Here is a 20,204-nt window from a genome sequence, read left to right as displayed (position 1 = left end):
CCATACCTTCGGACATTTCTCTTTCCATGTTATAACGTTTCATACACGGCAGTAAAAATTTATCATCAATGATCTTTGTTTTTTGTGTGTCACAATAACGTTTGCCTTTTAGTACAAGTATTTACATAAACGTTTTTTTCACCACTGCAATTTTTGTTTGTTTAACAGGGATTAATGATTAGCTGGAGATCAGTTGGATGTTGTGGCATGAAACCTCTCAAATGAGCTGTGTACCTGCTGAACAGGGACGTGTGATGTACCCCAGGATGAAAGCACTTGCCAGATGCATGATCGAGGATTGGTCCACATGGGTGGTCCCATTGGATTGTTTCTTGTTCCCCGTTCTAGCCAGTGTACTACAACTGGTATGACAAAGATCGTCGTATGTACTATCCTGTCTGTTGGATGGTACACATAAAAGATGACTTGCTACTAATCGACAAAATAGCCCATGACATGGTGATACTGTGTGTCATTCTCATTTATGTGGTCATTAACTATATCATCATAAATAAAAATGTGTTGAGTGCATAATTAAAATCTTTCGCCTTCTTTCCTTGCTCAAGAGTTACACTGGGACATAAATCTGACACCTACCAGTGTTAACTGCTGCGATATTGAGGCTGGTTGCTGCTTTTCACCCCATTTTAGAACTTATTTTGGGGATTATATCCAGTTCTGATTGTTCATGACAGTGTGTTAGTGAAGCTCACTCTGAATGGGAGCTGGTACTGGGATGCAAATCTCCCAGCTATAAGTCTAACGGCTTAACCGTATGTAATGCTGGTACTGCTGCTGGTATAATTTTCCATTTATATGAGTCCCATTAGTGATTTAACCTCAGCCATTGTCTGTCTGGCAATGTTTTGTGCCCTCTCGCTTCCTTTCTGTAAAACGCTATCAAGATACGGCTTGTCTTGCTGCAGTCTGATAATTTCTTCTCGGATTGGCTTCAAGCTGGTGATCACCACATCGGCCACTCTCTGTTTGTACTCTATGGTGTTCATCAACATGGCATTCTCACAGATCTCATCGGGGAATAAATCTGTGAACGCCGAATGTATATCGATAAGATTTGAAATGGCTGGACGGTTTTCCGGGTCGTAGCTTATAGTGGGCGTAAAGTCAGAAACGGCTTTTTTCATCTTTTCCTGAATTTCGTCAGCAGTGTCTGTAAGCTCGATTCGGCTAAGGGGATTAATCTCGGATTTGCTCATTTTTGACTGTGGGTTTCTAAGACTACGGATCTTGGGAATCTCACCTAAAAAGAATAATAATAACAACATCACATGATGTTATAATAATAACATCACAGCGCTGATATTTATCATTACATGAAGAAGCACAAACATATCTATATATACTCTTCAAAAGAAGAAACGCAAAACCACATTGTCGTAACATTTGGAGAATTGATTTAATTATTGAATGGTGAGTCCGATAATTACCAAATGTTGCAGGATTGTTCACAATTCACTCTAGTCCATTGTGAGTAAGTGATAGGACACACCACCAAGGTCAAGGTCATCTGGAGTCAATACCGGGTGTGGCCTCCGCGTATGTTGACAACTGCCTGGCACCGCCTGCCCATTGAAGCAACCAGAGTACGGATGACGTCCCGGGGGATGGTGGCCCACTCGGCCTGCAAGGCTGCTGCCAGCTCGGGCACACTGGGGCTTGGTTGTCGCTTAAACCTCGGTCCAACTCGTCCCATAGATGCTCAATTGGGTTCAAATCCGGAGATATCGATGGCTAAGGAAGGACATTAATGTTGTTGTTTGTACACCGTTGTGAGACGTGCTGTGTGAGGCCTGGCGTTGTCATGTTGGAACACTGCGTGGCGTTGGCCATAACTGGAACGATGTGTGGCATCTGGTCAATGTAGCCCTGTGCATTCAGGTTGCCCATGCATATGGACCAGGTCAGTTCTGCCAGTGTGTGATATGGCTGCCCACACCATGACCTACCCCCGCCGAATTGTCCACTAATGCACGCAGTTTGCCGCATAACGTTTGCACCACGACGCCTATACACGCGACATCTGTTCCTCATGACGTCGGAGCAGAAATCGGGACTCGTCACTGAACCACACCTGTCTCCATCGCAGTTGAGGCCATGTCGATGAATCTGGCACCACTGCAGTCGGAGTCGACGGTGTTGTGGTGTTAAGATGACACCTCGAACTGGACGTCTGGCACGAATCCTACCTCACGTAGCGGTTCCCGTACGGTCTGGTCGGATATCCTGCGCAAACCTGGTATCGATGGGAGGTGGCAGTACTCAATAGTTCCCGAAGGTGGCTACCCGGATGATAGTGGTCCTGCCCGGGGGTAGTGACCCGTGGTCGAAATCTAGGGAGGTCAAAATGTTGATCCATGTTGCTGGTAAGGTCCCACAGTCTGGAGAGGTGCTTGGGGACACATGGAATTCCCTGGCAACGGCCGTTCTGGATTCGCCTGCGTCTAGTCGGCCGATGGCATGTGTTTCTCTGCGGTTCACTGAGACTGGCATGTCCTGGATTGTCAATTGTCGGCCAGATACAGAGGCCAGGCAATCGAACACCCTGCACTTTTATACTGTCGGTGTTCATTGCACGTGCAGACAATGCACGTGCAGTGGTGACATGGTTTGCACGTGGCTGCGTTTTTGCGAATATTCACATTTTGGAACTTTATTGTACAGTAGCTGCGTTTTATCGAATGTAACCGTGGGAATGTGTTTGGGACATGCAATGACCTTATATTCACAAAGCATGAACCGGTAGGAAACATAAAATCGGAGTTATAACCCATTTGTACCCTTTTGCGTTTCTTTTTTTGAAGAGTATATATATATACCCATGATATCCATGTCATAAACCCATGTAATAATTTACTTCATTAACCCGGTTAATAATGGTATGCAAATTTGCAAGGTCTCTAGGCAATTTGTCGCTGTGGATGGGTAATTTGCTTACAGGCCAACACGACCCATGTACCTGAGCGTAACGTTTTCAAAGATTTGTTTAAAATGCTTGACGTCAAACTAATCTGTGCTAATTGTATGACGTCATATTATCGATGGCGGCGACTTTAGTACTGTGATTTACTAAAAAATTAATCAAAATGTTATTTTAGAAGTGTTATAGGATAAATAGAATTCTCTACTCGTGTTTTTTTAATAACCGATTAACATAGAATCGGTTGATATTTTCCATATTAATATTTTCCATATTAAAAAATACTTGTGACGAATCCTCTCTCTCTATATATATATAGATATATATAGATAGATAGATATTCATAGAAAACACCAAGCAACCGTAGTTGAAATTAACAGATGAACTTATTCTGTGTTGCTGATTTAACAGATGTTCATCTCAATCGACATTTATAAAACAAAAGTACAAATGCGCGTCTCTCATACACATTAAACACAACACTGAATGACCGTAAAAATTATTGTTGTGTACAGTTATTTCCAAAAAACTTTTACTTTCCTTCTTACGTCAAACCAAACTGAAATTATTAAGAAAAATATTTTTTGTACAAGGATGGACAGATTATAGATCATAACATGAAATGTTTTTCTTCAAATCTTACCAATCAGGGCATTTGGTTTAGGAAAGATCACTCCAAAATTGCGGTTGAAAGTGCGGGCCAGATGTCTAGCCAGTTCTATGTGATGAATCTGATCCTCACCGACTGGAACGTCAGTTGACCTGCAAAACACAATGGTCGAAAATGAGAAAATTGTTTGGGAAATGAGTAAAATTGTAGAACAAATCATTCATAGCGTAAGAACGAAAAAAAAGAAGAAAGAAATGTTTTATTTAACGACGCACTCAACACATTTTATTTACGGTTATATGGCATCGGACCACATATATATTGAGGGAGGAAACCTACTGTCGCCACTTCATGGGGTACTCTTTTTGACTAGCAGCAAGGGATCTTTTATATGCACCATCCCATAGACATGCACAAAGCACATACCACGGCCTTTGATGTACCGGTCGTGGTGCACTGGCTGAAGTGAGAAATAGCCCAATTGGCCCACAAACGGGGACCGACCGCGCATCCAGCGATTGTTTTACCACTGGGCTACGTCTCGCCCCAGCGTAAGAAAGCTGACCAAAAGTGTAAGGAAGATGCAGGAAAGTGTGAGACAAATTATTTAATTACCACATTACCACTGACTATATCCCACTCCACAAAAGTGTAAGGAAGATGCAGGAAAGTGTGAGACAAATTATTTAATTACCACTTTACCACTGGCTATATCCCACTCCAAAAAAGTGTAAGGAAGATGCAGGAAAGTGTGAGACAAATTATTTAATTACCACTTTACCACTGGCTATATCCCACTCCACAAAAGTGTAAGGAAGATGCAGGAAAGTGTGAGACAAATATTTATTACCACTCCATATCCCACTCCACAAAAGTGTAAGGAAGATGCAGGAAAGTGTGAGACAAATTATTTAATTACCACTTTACCACTGGCTATATCCCACTCCACAAAAGTGTAAGGAAGATGCAGGAAAGTGTGAGACAAATTATTTAATTACCACTTTACCACTGGCTATATCCCACTCCAAAAAAGTGTAAGGAAGATGCAGGAAAGTGTGAGACAAATTATTTAATTACCACATTACCACTGGCTATATCCCACTCCACAAAAGTGTAAGGAAGATGCAGGAAAGTGTGAGACAAATTATTTAATTACCACTTTACCACTGGCTATATTCCACTCCACAAAAGTGTAAGGAAGATGCAGGAAAGTGTGAGACAAATTATTTAATTACCACAACTACAGAGCTTGAATTAGCGGCCTGTGAAAAGCAAAAAAACAGGTTATTTGCTGAAATAGAAATTCACCTGTTAAATTTTTTTTTTTTTAAATTCCAGGTCATTTTTCAATAGAGAGATGTATGTACTATTATCTCACCTGCCATTTAGCATGCAATTATGTTATTTTTGTTTAAATTCATAAAAATACATTTCAAAGGCCCCAATTTTTCACACTATCCTAAATCCTCCTCTCACCCAGTGGTGTCTTATTTCTAACAGGTGATATTAGCAGGAAGCAGCGGGACGTAGCCCGGTGGTAAAGCGTTCGCTTGATGCACGGTCGGCCTAGGATCGATCCCCATCGGTGGACCCATTGAGCTATTTCTCATTCCAGCCAGTGCTCCACAACTGGTGTAACAATGGCTGTGGTATGTACTATACTGTCTGTGGGATGGTGCATATAAAAGATCCCTTGCTGCTAATCGAAAAGAGTAGCCCATGAAGTGGTGACAGCGGGTTACCTCTCTCAATATCTCTGTAGTCTTTAACCATATGTCTAATGCCATATAACCGTAAATAAAATGTGTTGAGTGCGTCATTAAATAAAACATTTCCTTCCTTCCTTCTTAGCAGGACATATTTCTTTGATCTACTATCTTTAAAAATATAACAGCAGGCCATGTTTTACTTCCCATTTCGCGCCCTGCGATATACTTGGCATTACATTTTAAACAATTTTTATACCAGCTGATGGAAGATTTATCAAACTACAGGTTTTTAAATCTGAATCTTTGATTACAACTGCTAGAGTGGAAGAGTCATCTAATGTTAATGTCAAATAATGTCTGCCATGTTGAACAAACCATCAAACTACCTTTAAAACTGTTTAAAATAAATGTAAAAACTAAAATCAGTTTTAAAATAATTTGGTTTAATAAATCAAAGGTTTAGCCAACCACATTTGAAACCAAACTGGTTTGTATGTGGTGAATTCACCCAAGTACACATTGTGCAACTAACTTTCAGTCAAAAGGGGAATAACTCTTATCACGAAATATACAGGTAGATTACTCAAAACATAATTGAAACCAATGTTTCTTAGCTACTGAGCTACATGTACACATATTTCTACTTTTCTTCATAAATTTTAATTAAGCTTTATATAACTAATAAAGATATTCTGGTACATCTAGAAACTGGAAGCTATTTTAGTGTGCATAAAGGTTCAAAAACATTAATTTACACTTTGAAGTTCAATTTTCAAGGACTATCCCAAAATACTAGATCCCTTCCAACTGCTCAGAGATGAAACTCACAGAATAACACCAGTCTATGATGTTGGAAGTTAGTGAATGAAAGAAAGAAAGAAAGAAAGGTTTTATTTAAAGACACATTCAACACATTTTATTTACGGTTATATGGTGTCAGACATATGGTTAAGGACCGCACAGATTTTGAGAGGAAACCCGCTGTCGCCACTATATGGGCTACTCTTTCCGATTAGCAGCAAGGGATCTTTTATTTGCGCTTCCCACAGGCAGGATAGCACAAACCATGGCCTTTGTTGAACCAGTTATGGATCACTGGTCGGTGCAAGTGGTTTACACCTACCCATTGAGCCTTGCGGAGCAGTCACTCAGGGTTTGGAGTTGGTATCTGGATTAAAAATCCCATGCCTCGACTGGGATCCAAACCCAGTACCTACCAGCCTGTAGACCGATGGCCTAACCACGACACCACCGAGTCCAGTTTAGTGAATGAAATAACCTACTTGTAGAGAATGATGTCAGCTGTTTGAAGTATGGGATAGGTGAACAGACCAACACCGGGCTCTTTTACTTTGGCAGATTTTTCCTGTGAACAGAAACAGCAGATTATATGCAAGGATTTACAATAATGACATATTCTGTGACTCCAAATTTAATATTCTAAATACATCACTTTCAAATAACCAAAAACAGACACAATCCAATATTACCTGTGTGGGTTTTTTGTGATAAGAGAGAAACTGTAATGGACTAGCTAAAACATGTATTAAAGGGATAGAGCCTAGTTTTTAAACACTAAGGCATATTTTTCACCTAGACCTAGTTTAAACCCGTAAAAATGGAAACTAAGTTTGGTTAATTTATAAACCTTTAACAAATATGGAGACAACAGAGTGAAATAAGAGTCTGTGACATTGAAATACTCTTTAAAAAAATGCGACTCCATAATCGTTACTTCTCGGACGCATACATTTATACATTTTTTAAAATAAGAAAAATGCATTTTGTGGTATTAGAAGAACCAGGATGACCAGAAAGACTTCGGTTGTACGGAAATGTATAATCTAAACAGTGAAATATAAGTAATGCTTGATTTCAGCGATCATAAATGGCTCTAAAAGTGAAAAACATACCTTAGTGTTTAAAAACTAGTGTCTGTCCCTTTAAATAAAAATATAAGCATATAACAGTAATGTGGTTAGGATAGGAAGCTTTTGAACTGATTAAAGTCAGGGTGTATAAATGGAATTTATTACAGGAAACTTCAAAGGCATATTTGTTTCAACTCAAGTCAGGTATGTATCACATTACCCATATTTTTGGTCAATGATAAAACAAATATAGAAACTAGCTATGTTTAAAATCACAGCAGGATAAATACATAGAGGATATTTCATGTTTTTTGTCAAATAAGATTTATATCTCATCTCGTGAAGTTTGCAATCATATCTCACGAGTCGCACTTGCGCGACGAGTGTGATACGATTGCAAACTTCACGAGATGAGCTATAAATCATATTTGACCAAAAACATGAAATGTTCTATTTATTATATAACTTTTGGCAATTTATCTTTATTTTTAAAATGCCAGCAGCAAAATAGTTCTGGCTTTCTTAGAGTGAAAATAACACTTTCTACAGTGATGATAACACATTTTAGAGTTAAATAGTGAAATTTTCACTCTAAAATGTGTTATCATCACTGAGTGACTGATAACACTTTTATTTCACTGATATTTTAAGATATTTCACTAATGTTATATAATACATATGTATATTCAATGAAGACGAACCTTCCACTGTGGCAGATGTTCAAGTCGTGGCAGTGTGCACAAACAGCTCAACAACCAGGCAAGTTCCGCATGTTCACTCACCTGAAACAACAAAACAATGTTAAAGTACCGAAATTAAAAATATGTAACTAAGAGTATCACTATGTATCAGCACAGACCTAAAACATCTTTCAGACACCATTTACTATAAAGTCTTCTTTAATTTTACATTTGAAATAAAATAACAACGGAAAGAAAAGGAATATTTGCTTGACCATTCCGTGGCAGATTTTTATTTTAAAGTATATCTATTTGTTGTCTAAAGATTATTTTCACACTTTTGGTCTAGAGAGTAAGAGGCATAGTTAAAGTTACAGTGTCTGGTTACCATGTAATAATATCATGCACAAATATGAAATACAAGTTCAACTGCACTTTTAAAAAATATGTGTGTGTTCGCGATGAACGGAGAACGTCAAAAGTATATGCTCGATTCGTTGCCTGTGCGGACATTACTCGGCAAACCACAAACGACAGCCTGTTGTCAATTTCAGTTAACATGTGCATTTTTGGATTTGAAATTGTAGGGTTCGTCTCAAAAAATTAAATGTGAATTCTTGCGCTGTACAAAAAACTTTCGGTTGAGGATACATACTAATCTTTCGTTAAAACTGGTTTTGATCTTGACAACGTACTATCGACAATCGTACCTTCATATTTAAGAATTAATATTTTATAAAGTGTTAGTAGAACTTTCAAAGTTTAGTTTGTATAACACATTGATCATGTATATATTTTTAATAAAATATACTAAAGTAGATAATGACCGTTTTCACTTTTCAATTTTACGTGTGGTAAAATCGACAAATTCAAATAAATATTATTTCGTTTGGAAAGGGTAAAGTTAGGTGGGGGTTTTTAACGACACCAGTGACACCAGTGTTAGAGCATATTGATTTAATAATCATCTGCTTTTGGATGTCAAACGTTTGGTAATTTTGACATATAATCTAAGAGAGGAAACGGGCGCATGTGCGCGGGGGGGGGGGGGGGGGACGGAGGGTATTGGGGGTCGAAACCCTTCCCTGACCAAGATAAAAAAAAATTGAAATATACTTTCTGGGGAACATGGCCCCATATAAACTTCGCTCAACACAGCCTATAACCCCCAACCCTGCTGAAACACGCTACATTTAAAAAAAAAAAAATTTTTTTTTTTTTTTTTTAGCAAGGGATCATTTATAAGTACAGAGGGGATATCACATACCATGGCCTTTTATATACCAGTCATGGTGCACCGGATGGAACAATCCCGCCGATGGGGATCGATCCTAGACCGACCTCGCATTTAAAAAAAAACCCACACATTTTTAGGTCTAAGTAATGAATAGAAATAACATATACTAGTATAGTCTTCATAAATGTTACGTATATCGAACATACCACCCTCTTCTTCTACCCCTAGAGCGTTACGTAATTGTTAACACCCCCTTACATGTAACGTGTATGCCAACCACTGGTCACTGTCAAAATATCAAGGCAAATCCCCACTGACCCCTGGAAAGGTATTGTACCATACCTCAATAGATATAAATATGTTTTGGAGGTATGAGACGACCCCTCAATCAAGACAGTTAAATCATGCGAGAAGCTCAGCGCCTGCACAAATCGCGTAAATTCTCAGTTCTACTGGCTTCCCGCTAATTGAAGAAAAACAAGCTGGCCATTGGGTTTGCAGTTGATCTAGATAATGTAGATAAGTGAACATTGCGAAACTATAGCGATGTGGTGGGCCTTTTATGTACCAAACAGAACTGGATCATCTATTCTAAATGCTTAAATAATAAAAAATATTCCAGACACTGCAGCTTTAAAATTTGTTTTGTTTCACGACATGACTAAAGCACATTAATTGATTATGGGATCTCAAATGTTTGATATTCTGACATAACAGTTTCTAACTGTGTACTACATGTATCTGGAATGTTATGGGCTAGTGGCTTTTAAAAAATAATAATAATAAAAAAACACCACTAGCTCACGATGTTTTTCCTCCTATGATGTACATTTGATAAATACCATTCTGACATTGGTCATCACATAATAGTAACTAGTTAATGACATAGGATATCAGCTTTATCATGTGAAGGTATTAATGGAAATAAAGTCAGTATATTCCATCAGTAACTAATTATTATTTTTATCCTGAAATCCATAAAAAAAAAGTAAGTGAAAAAACTACTATTTCACTAACACTGTAGTAAAATAAACGGTTTTGCGATGTATTTATCTATGTGACATTGATTTCCAATAGCCGATGATTAAAGGTACAGACCCTAGTTTTCGATTGTGAATATGGACACCAAGTTTAGTTAATAACCAAACCTGCAACACATTTGGATAAAGTTACAACAGAGTGAAACAAGTCTATAACGTTGGAATGGTTTGTAAATAATTTCACAAACTTACTCTCGACTGCTGGAAGAGAATACTTTTCTCTGGATCAATCCCACAAGCTAGAATGCAGGCGGTCATGTCATAGATATTTTGTCTGAAAGCACCAAGCAATAAAGAAAGAAAGAAAGAAATGTTTCATTTAACGACGCACTCAACACATTTTATTTATGGTTATATGGCGCCAGACATATGGTTAATGACCAGATATTGAGAGAGGAAACGCACTGTTGCCACTTCATTGGCTACTCTTTTCAATTAGCAGCAAGGGATCTTTTATATGCACCATCCCACAGGCAGGGTAGTACATACCACGGCCTTTGATATACCAGTTGTGGTGCACTGGCTGGAACGAGAAATGGTCCAGTGGGCTCACCGATGGGGATCGATCCCACGCTGACCACACATCAAGCTAGCAGCTTACCTCTGGGCTATGTCCTACTCAAGCAATAAAGAGATATGAGATTAATATTAATACACTGGGTTAGATCTTGCGTGGTGATTTGCTACGTATGTTTTAGAGATCGCTACACACTCTTAAAATGTAGTACAACAGTAATTGCAAATCAATTTTCAACTAACTAAAAATATCGCTAATCACAATTTTAAAAACAACATGTACCCTGAGATAGTATTTTTCAACAAATATCAATCATTATATGAAATTAATTAACCATTTATTTTTCAAATTTACAACTCGTGAATATGATAATGACCAGGGCTTCTAGATTCTGGTAGCCCCACTCCCATGGCTAGTGATATTCGATGTTGGGCTAGTAAATAACTACTACTGCCATGCCCGATGGCTAGTGAAATTGTTTTGTCAAATGTTGCAGTCTATTTTGTAAATATGAATATCCTTCCCCCACCCCAACCACCCAATGTTAGTGTTTTAAGCTCTATCTCCCTCTTTAGATCAGAAAGAGTAGCCCATGTAGTGGCGACAGCGGGTTTTCTCTAAAAATCTGTGTGGTCCTTAACCATATGTCTGACGCCATATAACCATAAATAAAAAAAGTTGAGTGCGTCATTAAATAAAACATTTCTTTCTTTCTTTCTTTAGATGACATATCTGATTATTACTATTATTTAGTAAAATTGTATTAACTTAAAAGTAAAGTATGGCTAGTGAATTTTTATCATGGCTGGTAAATGTTTTAATATCACTGATCCCATGGCTAGTGGATTTTATAAAAAAAATTTAGAAGCCCTGCAATGGCAGACAGAGACTGAATCCACTCAGTGACTGTACATTTTAAGTTATATGTTATAAATTCATCAATGCCTCATTTCCATTATTTCCTACAATCATAAATGAATGGAAATTTATTTAACATCACACACATTTTAAACTACGGCTATCAGCCCTATATCATTTCATTCCTACTGCTATATATTTTTAAAAAAGGAACACTGCTTAATTTCTTTCCTGGAACTACAAAAGGACAGACTTATATCCAGTCGGACTTGTTTATGAAAATTAGAGTAATCCACAATATCACAATTTTTAAAATATTTTTAAATGTTAATTTAGGAACAAACATGTAATATAACTAAGATAGATGAAAAGCTGTATATATCTGAATAAATAAATAAAATCACTTTCTTGTCAGATTTTCCCCACCAAAAAATGTGAAAGTTAAAATCTGTCAATCAGAAAAACCATGAATTTTGATATGACAATTTCCGCTTGTCAGCCCCCAATGTACGTGTGTAATGACACTGCAACACATTTTAAACCACATGTAGGGCTATCATTTCAACACTTGGTCTACCTAGACAGTGAGAGACAACTTGCTGTCACTACTCCTGCCAAATATAGCAAACAATTAATATTTCACATTCAGCTTCCTGTCATCTGGAATAAACATACCTGTACTACAAACTCTGAAATTTATACCAGTCATGGGACACTGATGAGCCATCACCTAAGGTTATATATTATCTGACAACCTCTTTAGAGGAGCGCTTTCCCATCCCAGCCAGTGCCAAACAAGTGGTGTTTCAGATGCTGTGGTATGAGCTGTCCTGTCTGTGGAAAAATTATTATAAAAGATCCCTGGCTACTAATGGAAAATTGTAACAGTTTAGATCAGACTATATCATATATGTGTCAGAATTACCAAATGTTTGATATCCCATAGCCGATGATTAATAAATCATGTGCTTTAGTAGTGACTACTGTAATACAAAAACATTTTTTTTTATATGAATGCTCTGCCATTCAGCTACCCCCCCCCCCCCCCAGTAACAGAGATTAACACAAAAAACATAAAAGTAGAAAGTCAAGCGAGTTCTACTGAATGTGAGTGAGATAGATCATAGAATAAATAATATCATAGAATATACCCCTCACCTCAGAGTTACTGGATCCTGTGGGACTGTGACAGAATGAAGATCCACAATGCTGTACATAACATCATCATACTTTTGCTGTAAACTGACCCAGTTTTTAATGGCCCCAACATAGTTGCCAATGTGCGGGATTCCTGTAGGTTGTATTCCAGACAGAATACGTGGTGGACAGGAAGCAAACTTCACCTACAGAAATATACACAAATACGCATGTATCTATACATGTATGTATGTATGAATACATAATAAATGACCAGTTCTACTATATTTTTCTGTGTTTTTTGTACAGATGAACCTCTTACAGAGAGTGATTATAACCGTCCAAATGTCTGTCTAACTCTTGAATGGTAGAGTACTCAGGCTAATAAAGGAATGCCAGACAACCCGGCCCACCGCGAGACAACTCGGCCCAGAGTCCAGAGACAACTCAGCACAGGGACAATCTTGTCTATTGTTGGAAAGTGTTGTTTTTTAAATTAAAGTATTCTCAATGAAATAAAAGAATGTGTTTTTGTTAGTATTGAATTAGTCCCACCTTAACCGTAACGTCCCGAAACGAAGTGTCATGTCAGATTGATAAATTGCTGATCCATTTATCTTTGAAGATAGTTTCTGCTGTTCGAATAATTTGTTTTTGTTCTACAGTCGGTGACCTAAACATTGGAGTTGATCCCAGAAAAAACATGCAAAAGTTCTTTATTGTACTTTATCGTAGTACTCAACAACACTCGTGGATATAGCCTCCTGACTTCTTGTTGTAGTATGAAGTATTTTCCTCCTTCCTAGTTGTGACTCAGATTCCACTTCGGCACAAAGAGCAAGCAAATGATATCACCCTGCAGACGTTGTGTTGTTATTTTACCTGCTATTAAGAAGTAATTCCAATTGGTGAGCATGATGACATTTTCAGCAAATAATGTATATAACCGTCCGAATTATCTGATAACGTATCACTTTTGAACAAAATGCTGACTTATCCGTGTGCGTTTTGTTCTAATGATGTCCGACCCAGACAACACACAATACGCTGCGACATTTGTTCACGATGGCAACACCGCACCTGTAATACTGGTGAGTATATATTATTGATATTATTATTATTATTACCTGGATGAGGAGCAGCGTGTGGTCGGTGAACGTCTGGTCGGTCTTCAACCAGAGTGTGAGGACCAACAACGATGTGGAGGGCTGGCATCACCGACTGAGCCACCGTGCCCTTGGAACAGCCCCTCCCTTCTACAAGTTGGTTCCCATGCTCCACACCGAAGCCAGGCTGGTTCCTCTGACATGCCGGTTTGTCTCTGAGAGGAAGATGTGATGGCGACAGAGAAAGGCCTTCAGGAATCTACAGGGGAAAATGTTCAAACTGTGGGGACGCTACACAGATGGTGACGTGTCCACTTCTAGATTCCTGTCGGCCTGTGGAAAGCTCTACGCCCCTCTTGCGCACTGACTTTTATCTCTTAAGTACTGGATGTTTTATTTCTATGTTCTTTTGGTGATTGGTATTTTATTTCATTATTATAACTATTTATGTATATGTGTTCTGTTGTTTTTTTGCGTAAATATGTGTGTTTAATGTAATAAATGTGAGAATTTGGCAAATGATGTCTTTTGCGTTATTTCTATAGTACAATACTTCTAGAAACTACGATATGCGTGTACGACATGTACAATTGTCATTCTTAATGGTGACCATATAGTTAGCGGTATCTATCAGTATAATGCATTATTATTACTATAGTACAATACTACGACATGGCCAACTATCATACCTAACACGCATATAATGTGTCACAGCATGCCCCGTGTATCAGTCTAATAACTCAGTCCAGAGTTGTCTGTGCCAAGTTTAACCCGGGCCGAGTTGTCTGGTCCCCTAATAAGAGTATTTCCTTGAAAATCATTCAAAAGTGGCTCATTTAAATAAAATGTAGTCTAGATTTTGTAATGACATACTGTGGCGAAACTACCCGTTTGGAGGATGAACCTACCAGGGACGAAACGACTCGGGGCGAATCTGGATAAGGGCAAAACAACCATGATACCCTTATCTGCTATGGCTGCATGGCATAGACAGGACAAAGTTCATCAAGATTAACCTTGTGTGCATACTTGCATACAAGGTTAATCTTGATGAACTACTTGCATACAAGGTTAACCTTGATCAAACTAAGACAGCAGGCATCGAAATAAGTCGAGAACGGTCGTTCAGGTTACCGGGAGGTTACCACATGTTAGAAAAGTCGAGAACGGTGTTTTGTTCTCGACAAAAATTTCAACGAACGGTAGTTACGTTTCCGAACGTAAACCAGGCAATGCATTCAGGACTTTCTACTATTAAACTTACATATTAAATATATTTTCTGGTTTAGAATATCAGTGTCTGTATATTCAATGTGTTTCTGGTCGTCTTAATATTTGTAAGAAGCCAAAACTGGATTTTGTCTTAAATAATTTCGTACGTACGAAAAAATATATTTTAGGAAATAAAATGAAATGTAACCTAGTATAAATATTAGAACGATCAGAAACACATTTAATATACAGCCACTAATATTTTATGCAGAAAAATATATTCGATATGTAATTACAATCGTTAAAAAGTCTCTGTTAGTCGACAACATCTTAAAAATTGCAGCAAACTCAGGAATGTCCCTTTAAGCAGCGTCCACTAGATGAATTTATGTCCACGTTTTGTTTTCTCGTACAAAATTGCACCGATGTTCGTGCGCACTTGTGCAATTGCAAAGAAATTTTTGGCAATCCGCGTTTAAGCAGTGCCCACTAGATATATTTACTTCCGGATTTCGTTTCTCGTACCGATGTTCGCGCGCACCGTTACAATTTCAGAACGACCGCGTAGTAGTAACAGGAATTCATATAGTTGTGGAAACCTATAGGTTACCAGACTATATTTTGTGGTAACCTGTAAATGGGTTACCAGACACAATGCTTATTTCGATGCCTGGACAGGACAGCACATGTCATTTGATATAACAGTCGTGGCGCACTGTTTGTGGCAGAAAAAACTAGCAATCGATTCTAGTGTGTGTCCTGGAAGTATGTCGATCTCGCCCTGGTGAAGTCGCCCCGGGCGAGTTCGCCACGACTTATTTTCATCGTTAGGCGAAGTTATCATACATATTAGACTTGCTAGAAGACATATTACAACATACATGTGCAGTAGTCATGTTTTGATTTTCTTGTTGTAAAATGTAATACATTGGTAGTTTACATTTCTGACGATTTCACTTGCAAGCCGGGGCGAGATCGCCAGGATTTTTCTTGTTTAAGTTTACATTTTAACGATTATTTGATATATACTAAATACTAAAGTATGTACTGAACCGACGAGGTTGCTATACATCGTTACTCGATGATAAGTGTTGTTTATTTATAATAAATACATGGACAGAATTTGCATGTTATTTATTACCATTGTGTAATGTTAATGTGTTTAGAATCTAAACTCTGGGTTCTTTATGTTAATTGGAGTGTAATACCTTGGTAGCTTTCTCACCAAGAATGATGTTATTGTTAACGCCTGATTTATCTCGTGACCAGCACAGCGGCTTTGACAAATGTCTAGCCTAGTGGCAGTTGATTGATTGTAGGTCCGACTTATCATCTTATGGCAGACTTTAAAATCACAGACATCTGACCACTATTTATTTATTTATTATTATTTTAAATCATGCACAAGATACCAATGTCTGGGCAGGCGGATAGGAATTTGTTCCTATAATAGAAATGGACAGGTGCTTCGGACCGACAAGAATGACAAAAGTGGGACCGGCAAACGCACGTTTTTAAAAAATAATTTCGGTCTCAGAGATCGAGAATCGGTCCCAGACCGGGAAAAAAGGGCATTTCCCCACCCCTGGTTTAGATATATTTCACTTTTTCAGACTGGGGCGAGATCGCCAGGATTTTCTACGATTTGGATTTCTGTTGGGCGAAGTATTTACGTAATGAAGTAAACATTAAACTGCTTGTAACTTGAATATTGTTGAGTTATAATGTACTGGCGACTTCGCTAAACAGACATGCAACACGGAAGTAAATATGGCGATCTCGCCACAGCGTGTCCCAACACAAAAATAGTAGTATAAGTCTGTAGTTTTGGCACAAAAATATGCTGATAATGACAGTAGATATATACTGTAATATATGTTGTAATGTATGTCTAATATGTATGATAACTTCGCCTAACGGTGAAAATAAGTCCTGGCGAATTCGCCCGGGGCGACTTCGCCAGGGCGAGATCGACACGGGTCGAGATCGCCAGGCTCCGTGTCCTGTGGGTCAGTTCACACTACAAACGACGTTAATCTTGTCAAACATGGTTAGTGGCAAGCCAAAACGTAACAGTAGAGCATTTCAACAAATAAACCTTATCCTTTGGTGATTTTGAGCTGACATTATTGTCGGTGAACAGTCCTCTTGACGCAAAAACTAGCCTTGGCTTCTTACAAAACTGACAAACACGTTTACAAATGGACAGCGCCATCTTGGTCTTATACTTAAAACATTTCGACCTGTGGTAAAGAAGCACCAGCTTTTTTAGCTGCAAGGAAATGCGGTTGACATTGATTGTAAATGTCTAAAATAATGTTTTATTCAAAGGATTAGTAAAAGAACCAATCTAATTAAAATTAGCTCCACTATTACATGTGGATCTAAAGACAGCCAGTTGGAGCTCATGTCCACCAATCAAAACCTTACTTGCAGAATCCTGCCAGTGATTTAAAAATAATTTGAAAACATTCCGAATTATCCTGAGGGTATACGACATGTTTCGTGTGAATTACGAATGCCTTAAAACATGTTTTATTTTTATAAAATAAATAATTTGTAATGTAAAACTGAAGACTGATTTAGTTTTTTTTTAATTTTATAAATAAATAAATAATTTTTAATGTAAAATTGAAGACTGATAACCCACCCCGTACGTGTTGGTATGGTTCGCTGTACTGTGGCCACTAAAATAGACTCGCCCGATATTTTTAGAATTTGTATGCTCCTAAATAACGTTATAAAAGGCGAAGTGTGATTGGTCAATATTTAAATTATTATCCATTTCCGAAATTTAGCAAAGATGAAGCAGGACGTGTGTGCCTGCTCTCTCGAGCTACCCCCCCCCCAGCTACCCCCCCCCCCCACCTGGGGGGACTCATTGCTTCATACGGGACGTTACTGGAATACCGCGTCGCGTACACCGGGTCACGGGCAACCGTGACTTTGGTGTACGGCGACCCGGTAAAGAAACCAACTAGGAGGAGAAGGAGGAGGAAGACGGACGCGCCAGGGGCGGACCGGGGGAGGTCAAAACCGGTAGCTCAACTACCGGCGGCGACTTTTCCCGTTGAACCCCCCAAGCACAAGTCAATACCAGCGAGGCCAGCTGATCCAGCTTTGCAGGATACAGTCGTCGATTCGCCAGTGGCGGACACGGTCCCTAACCAGGCCCAGATGGAGTCGCCACCAACAACTCCGACTACTTCAACCCCCGGGATTCCAGCGATGCCACCCCCACCCAGGAAGAGTGGCGCTGTAGAGACCCAGGCCCGACTGGTACTCGTTGGAAAACGAAAGGCGATGGTGTCACCAGGCGACCAGACAGCCAAGCCAAGTCCGCCGATACAACCGCCCCCACCTACATCATCTCCAGTGAACGACCAGCCCCCTGAAGAACCTTGGTCACTGCAGGCCGGCAAGCTCCCAACACGCTACTCCAGGCTGGTCAAGACCAACATTGGGGATGTCCGTCAGCTCCTTTGTGGACCGACTCCGGAGTCCTACCAACCTCTGCCACGAACTGAGGGAGAGTTCTCGGTGCGTAGGATCACGATAAACGATGGGCGAGGGATCTGCCTTACCGTTCGCCGGAAGGGACTTTTCAACCAAGGGATGCTTCTCGATGAAATGGACAACCCGACCATCCACCGCGTCATCAAGACCGTTGCCGGGGATGACTACCGTCCAATCACCGAGAGCATCGCCAAGTCCGCAAACCGGTACGCCCTCACCCATCTGGACTCGTCCCTATTCATCGCCTCTCCGTGACGACATCCCCGCTAACAACCTTTCCTAGGACAGGTAACAACCTCTTTTTTTTGGGCTAGTTAGACTTTAAACGTTTTGGAAGCAGTTCTAAATTCTTATGTTTATTTTTTTTATAAGTAGTCTAACGCATTTTATTTTGGCGCCCGTTCAATTGCTCAAAATCACCTTAAAAACCTTTTGGCTGAGCAGTCTTAACTATTTTTGGTTAAATTTTAGAGTCCGGACATGTTTTGGATGCAGTTACTCTTTGTAGACTTAGGTAAAATACAGGCTTCACCGAGGAATCGAAATTCAGCCAATCAGAGCACGGCTCCCACTCGGTGTACTTCAAGTTTACGAAGTGTCTGCTATTTGGTCCGATCTCGCGTCGACCTTACTAAATGGCTTTATTCCAAATTCCGCCCACCTCAAACTTACCCCCCCCCCCCCCCCCCTCCTGCTCCGGAGTTAGTCACTGGCGAAGTCAGAGGCTAAATCCGTGGTGGGCGTGCCTGAACCTCTGTGGATAGGGGCACGTAAAAAGAGTTTCCCAGTTCCCAGTAAATTATTATCATTCCAATCTATTATCTCGATGATGACAGACGTTAGCCCCTGCTCTCTCGATCTGCCCCCCCCCCCCCCCCCCACCTGGGGGGACTAATGAATACCTATGGAATGCTGATTGAATACCGGGTCTCGTACACCGGGTCACGGGCAACCGTGACCTTGGTGTACGGAGACCGGATTCAGAAGAAAGGAAGGTGGAAGAAGAGGAGACGTGTGCCAGCGGCGGCGCTGGGGGGGTCAAAACCGGTGGCTAAACCGCCGGCGGCGACTCCTTCTGTTAGACCGCCGAACACCGCTCACCAGAGGAAGACGACCCAGATGGAAGAGGTTCCGGCCCCGGCTGTCTCGGCTACCGTCCCACTGGAAGAAGACGAATTGGACGAGCCTGACACAGCCATCTGTGTCACCCCGTCCAATCGGCCTCCGACACCTACTCCTACTCAAGCGCCTCCGGACGTATCGCCGACCCTACCGACGACACCCGTTGAGGCGCAGGCCCGGAAGGAGCCAGTTGTGAAGAGGAGGAAGGCGAACACTCCCCCGAGTTCAACACCACCCAAGCCAACTCGCCCCTCCAAACCGCCGCAGCCGAGGACAGAACCAGAGAGATGGTGGTCACTGCAGGCCGGCCGTCTCCAACAGCGTTACCAGCAGCTGGTGAAGACGAACATCTCAGATGTACGCCACCTGATTAGCCGCCCTAAGGAGCAGGCATATCAACCACTACCCGACGGACTCAACGAGGGGGAATTCGCGGTGCACCGGCTCAAGATGCGGGAGGGACAGAACGCAGTGTGCGTAACCATCCGCCGGAACGGGAAATTTAATCAAGGTCTGCTACTACAGGAGATGGACAACCCGACATTACATCGTGTCCTGAAAACCGTCGCGGGTCCACACTACCGTCCAATCACCAGGTCGCTAGCAGACTCCGATTACCGGCAGTTCCTCCCGCACCTTGACATCCAAGAC

General features: G+C 40.2%; 1 protein-coding gene across 3 annotated transcripts; it reads right to left on the bottom strand.

Moving 5' to 3' along the window:
* Nucleotides 1–463: 463 nt before the first annotated feature.
* LOC121370481 (tryptophan--tRNA ligase, mitochondrial-like) lies at nt 464–17,267 on the bottom strand. 3 transcript variants are annotated; one of them, XM_041495737.1, is made up of 7 exons: nt 17,041–17,267; nt 12,619–12,803; nt 10,278–10,359; nt 7,830–7,910; nt 6,541–6,623; nt 3,582–3,700; nt 464–1,261 (listed from the first exon to the last, which is right to left on the bottom strand). In XM_041495737.1, exons 1-7 carry the CDS (start codon nt 17,128–17,130, stop codon nt 813–815), a joined length of 1,089 nt encoding a protein of 362 aa, XP_041351671.1. In that variant the 5' UTR covers nt 17,131–17,267; the 3' UTR covers nt 464–812. The 3 variants fall into 3 exon arrangements, with proteins under 3 accessions (XP_041351671.1, XP_041351670.1, XP_041351672.1); XM_041495736.1 differs by having other exon boundaries at nt 17,014–17,263; XM_041495738.1 differs by lacking the exon at nt 17,041–17,267 and adding an exon at nt 13,725–14,100.
* Nucleotides 17,268–20,204: the final 2,937 nt, after the last annotated feature.

Source organism: Gigantopelta aegis, chromosome 4 (assembly GCF_016097555.1).
Source record: "Gigantopelta aegis isolate Gae_Host chromosome 4, Gae_host_genome, whole genome shotgun sequence".
NCBI classification, from domain to species: Eukaryota; Metazoa; Mollusca; class Gastropoda; order Neomphalida; family Peltospiridae; genus Gigantopelta; species Gigantopelta aegis.
The sequence above is the reverse complement of the archived record's forward strand: the minus strand, read 5'-3'. Positions and strand labels throughout refer to the sequence as shown.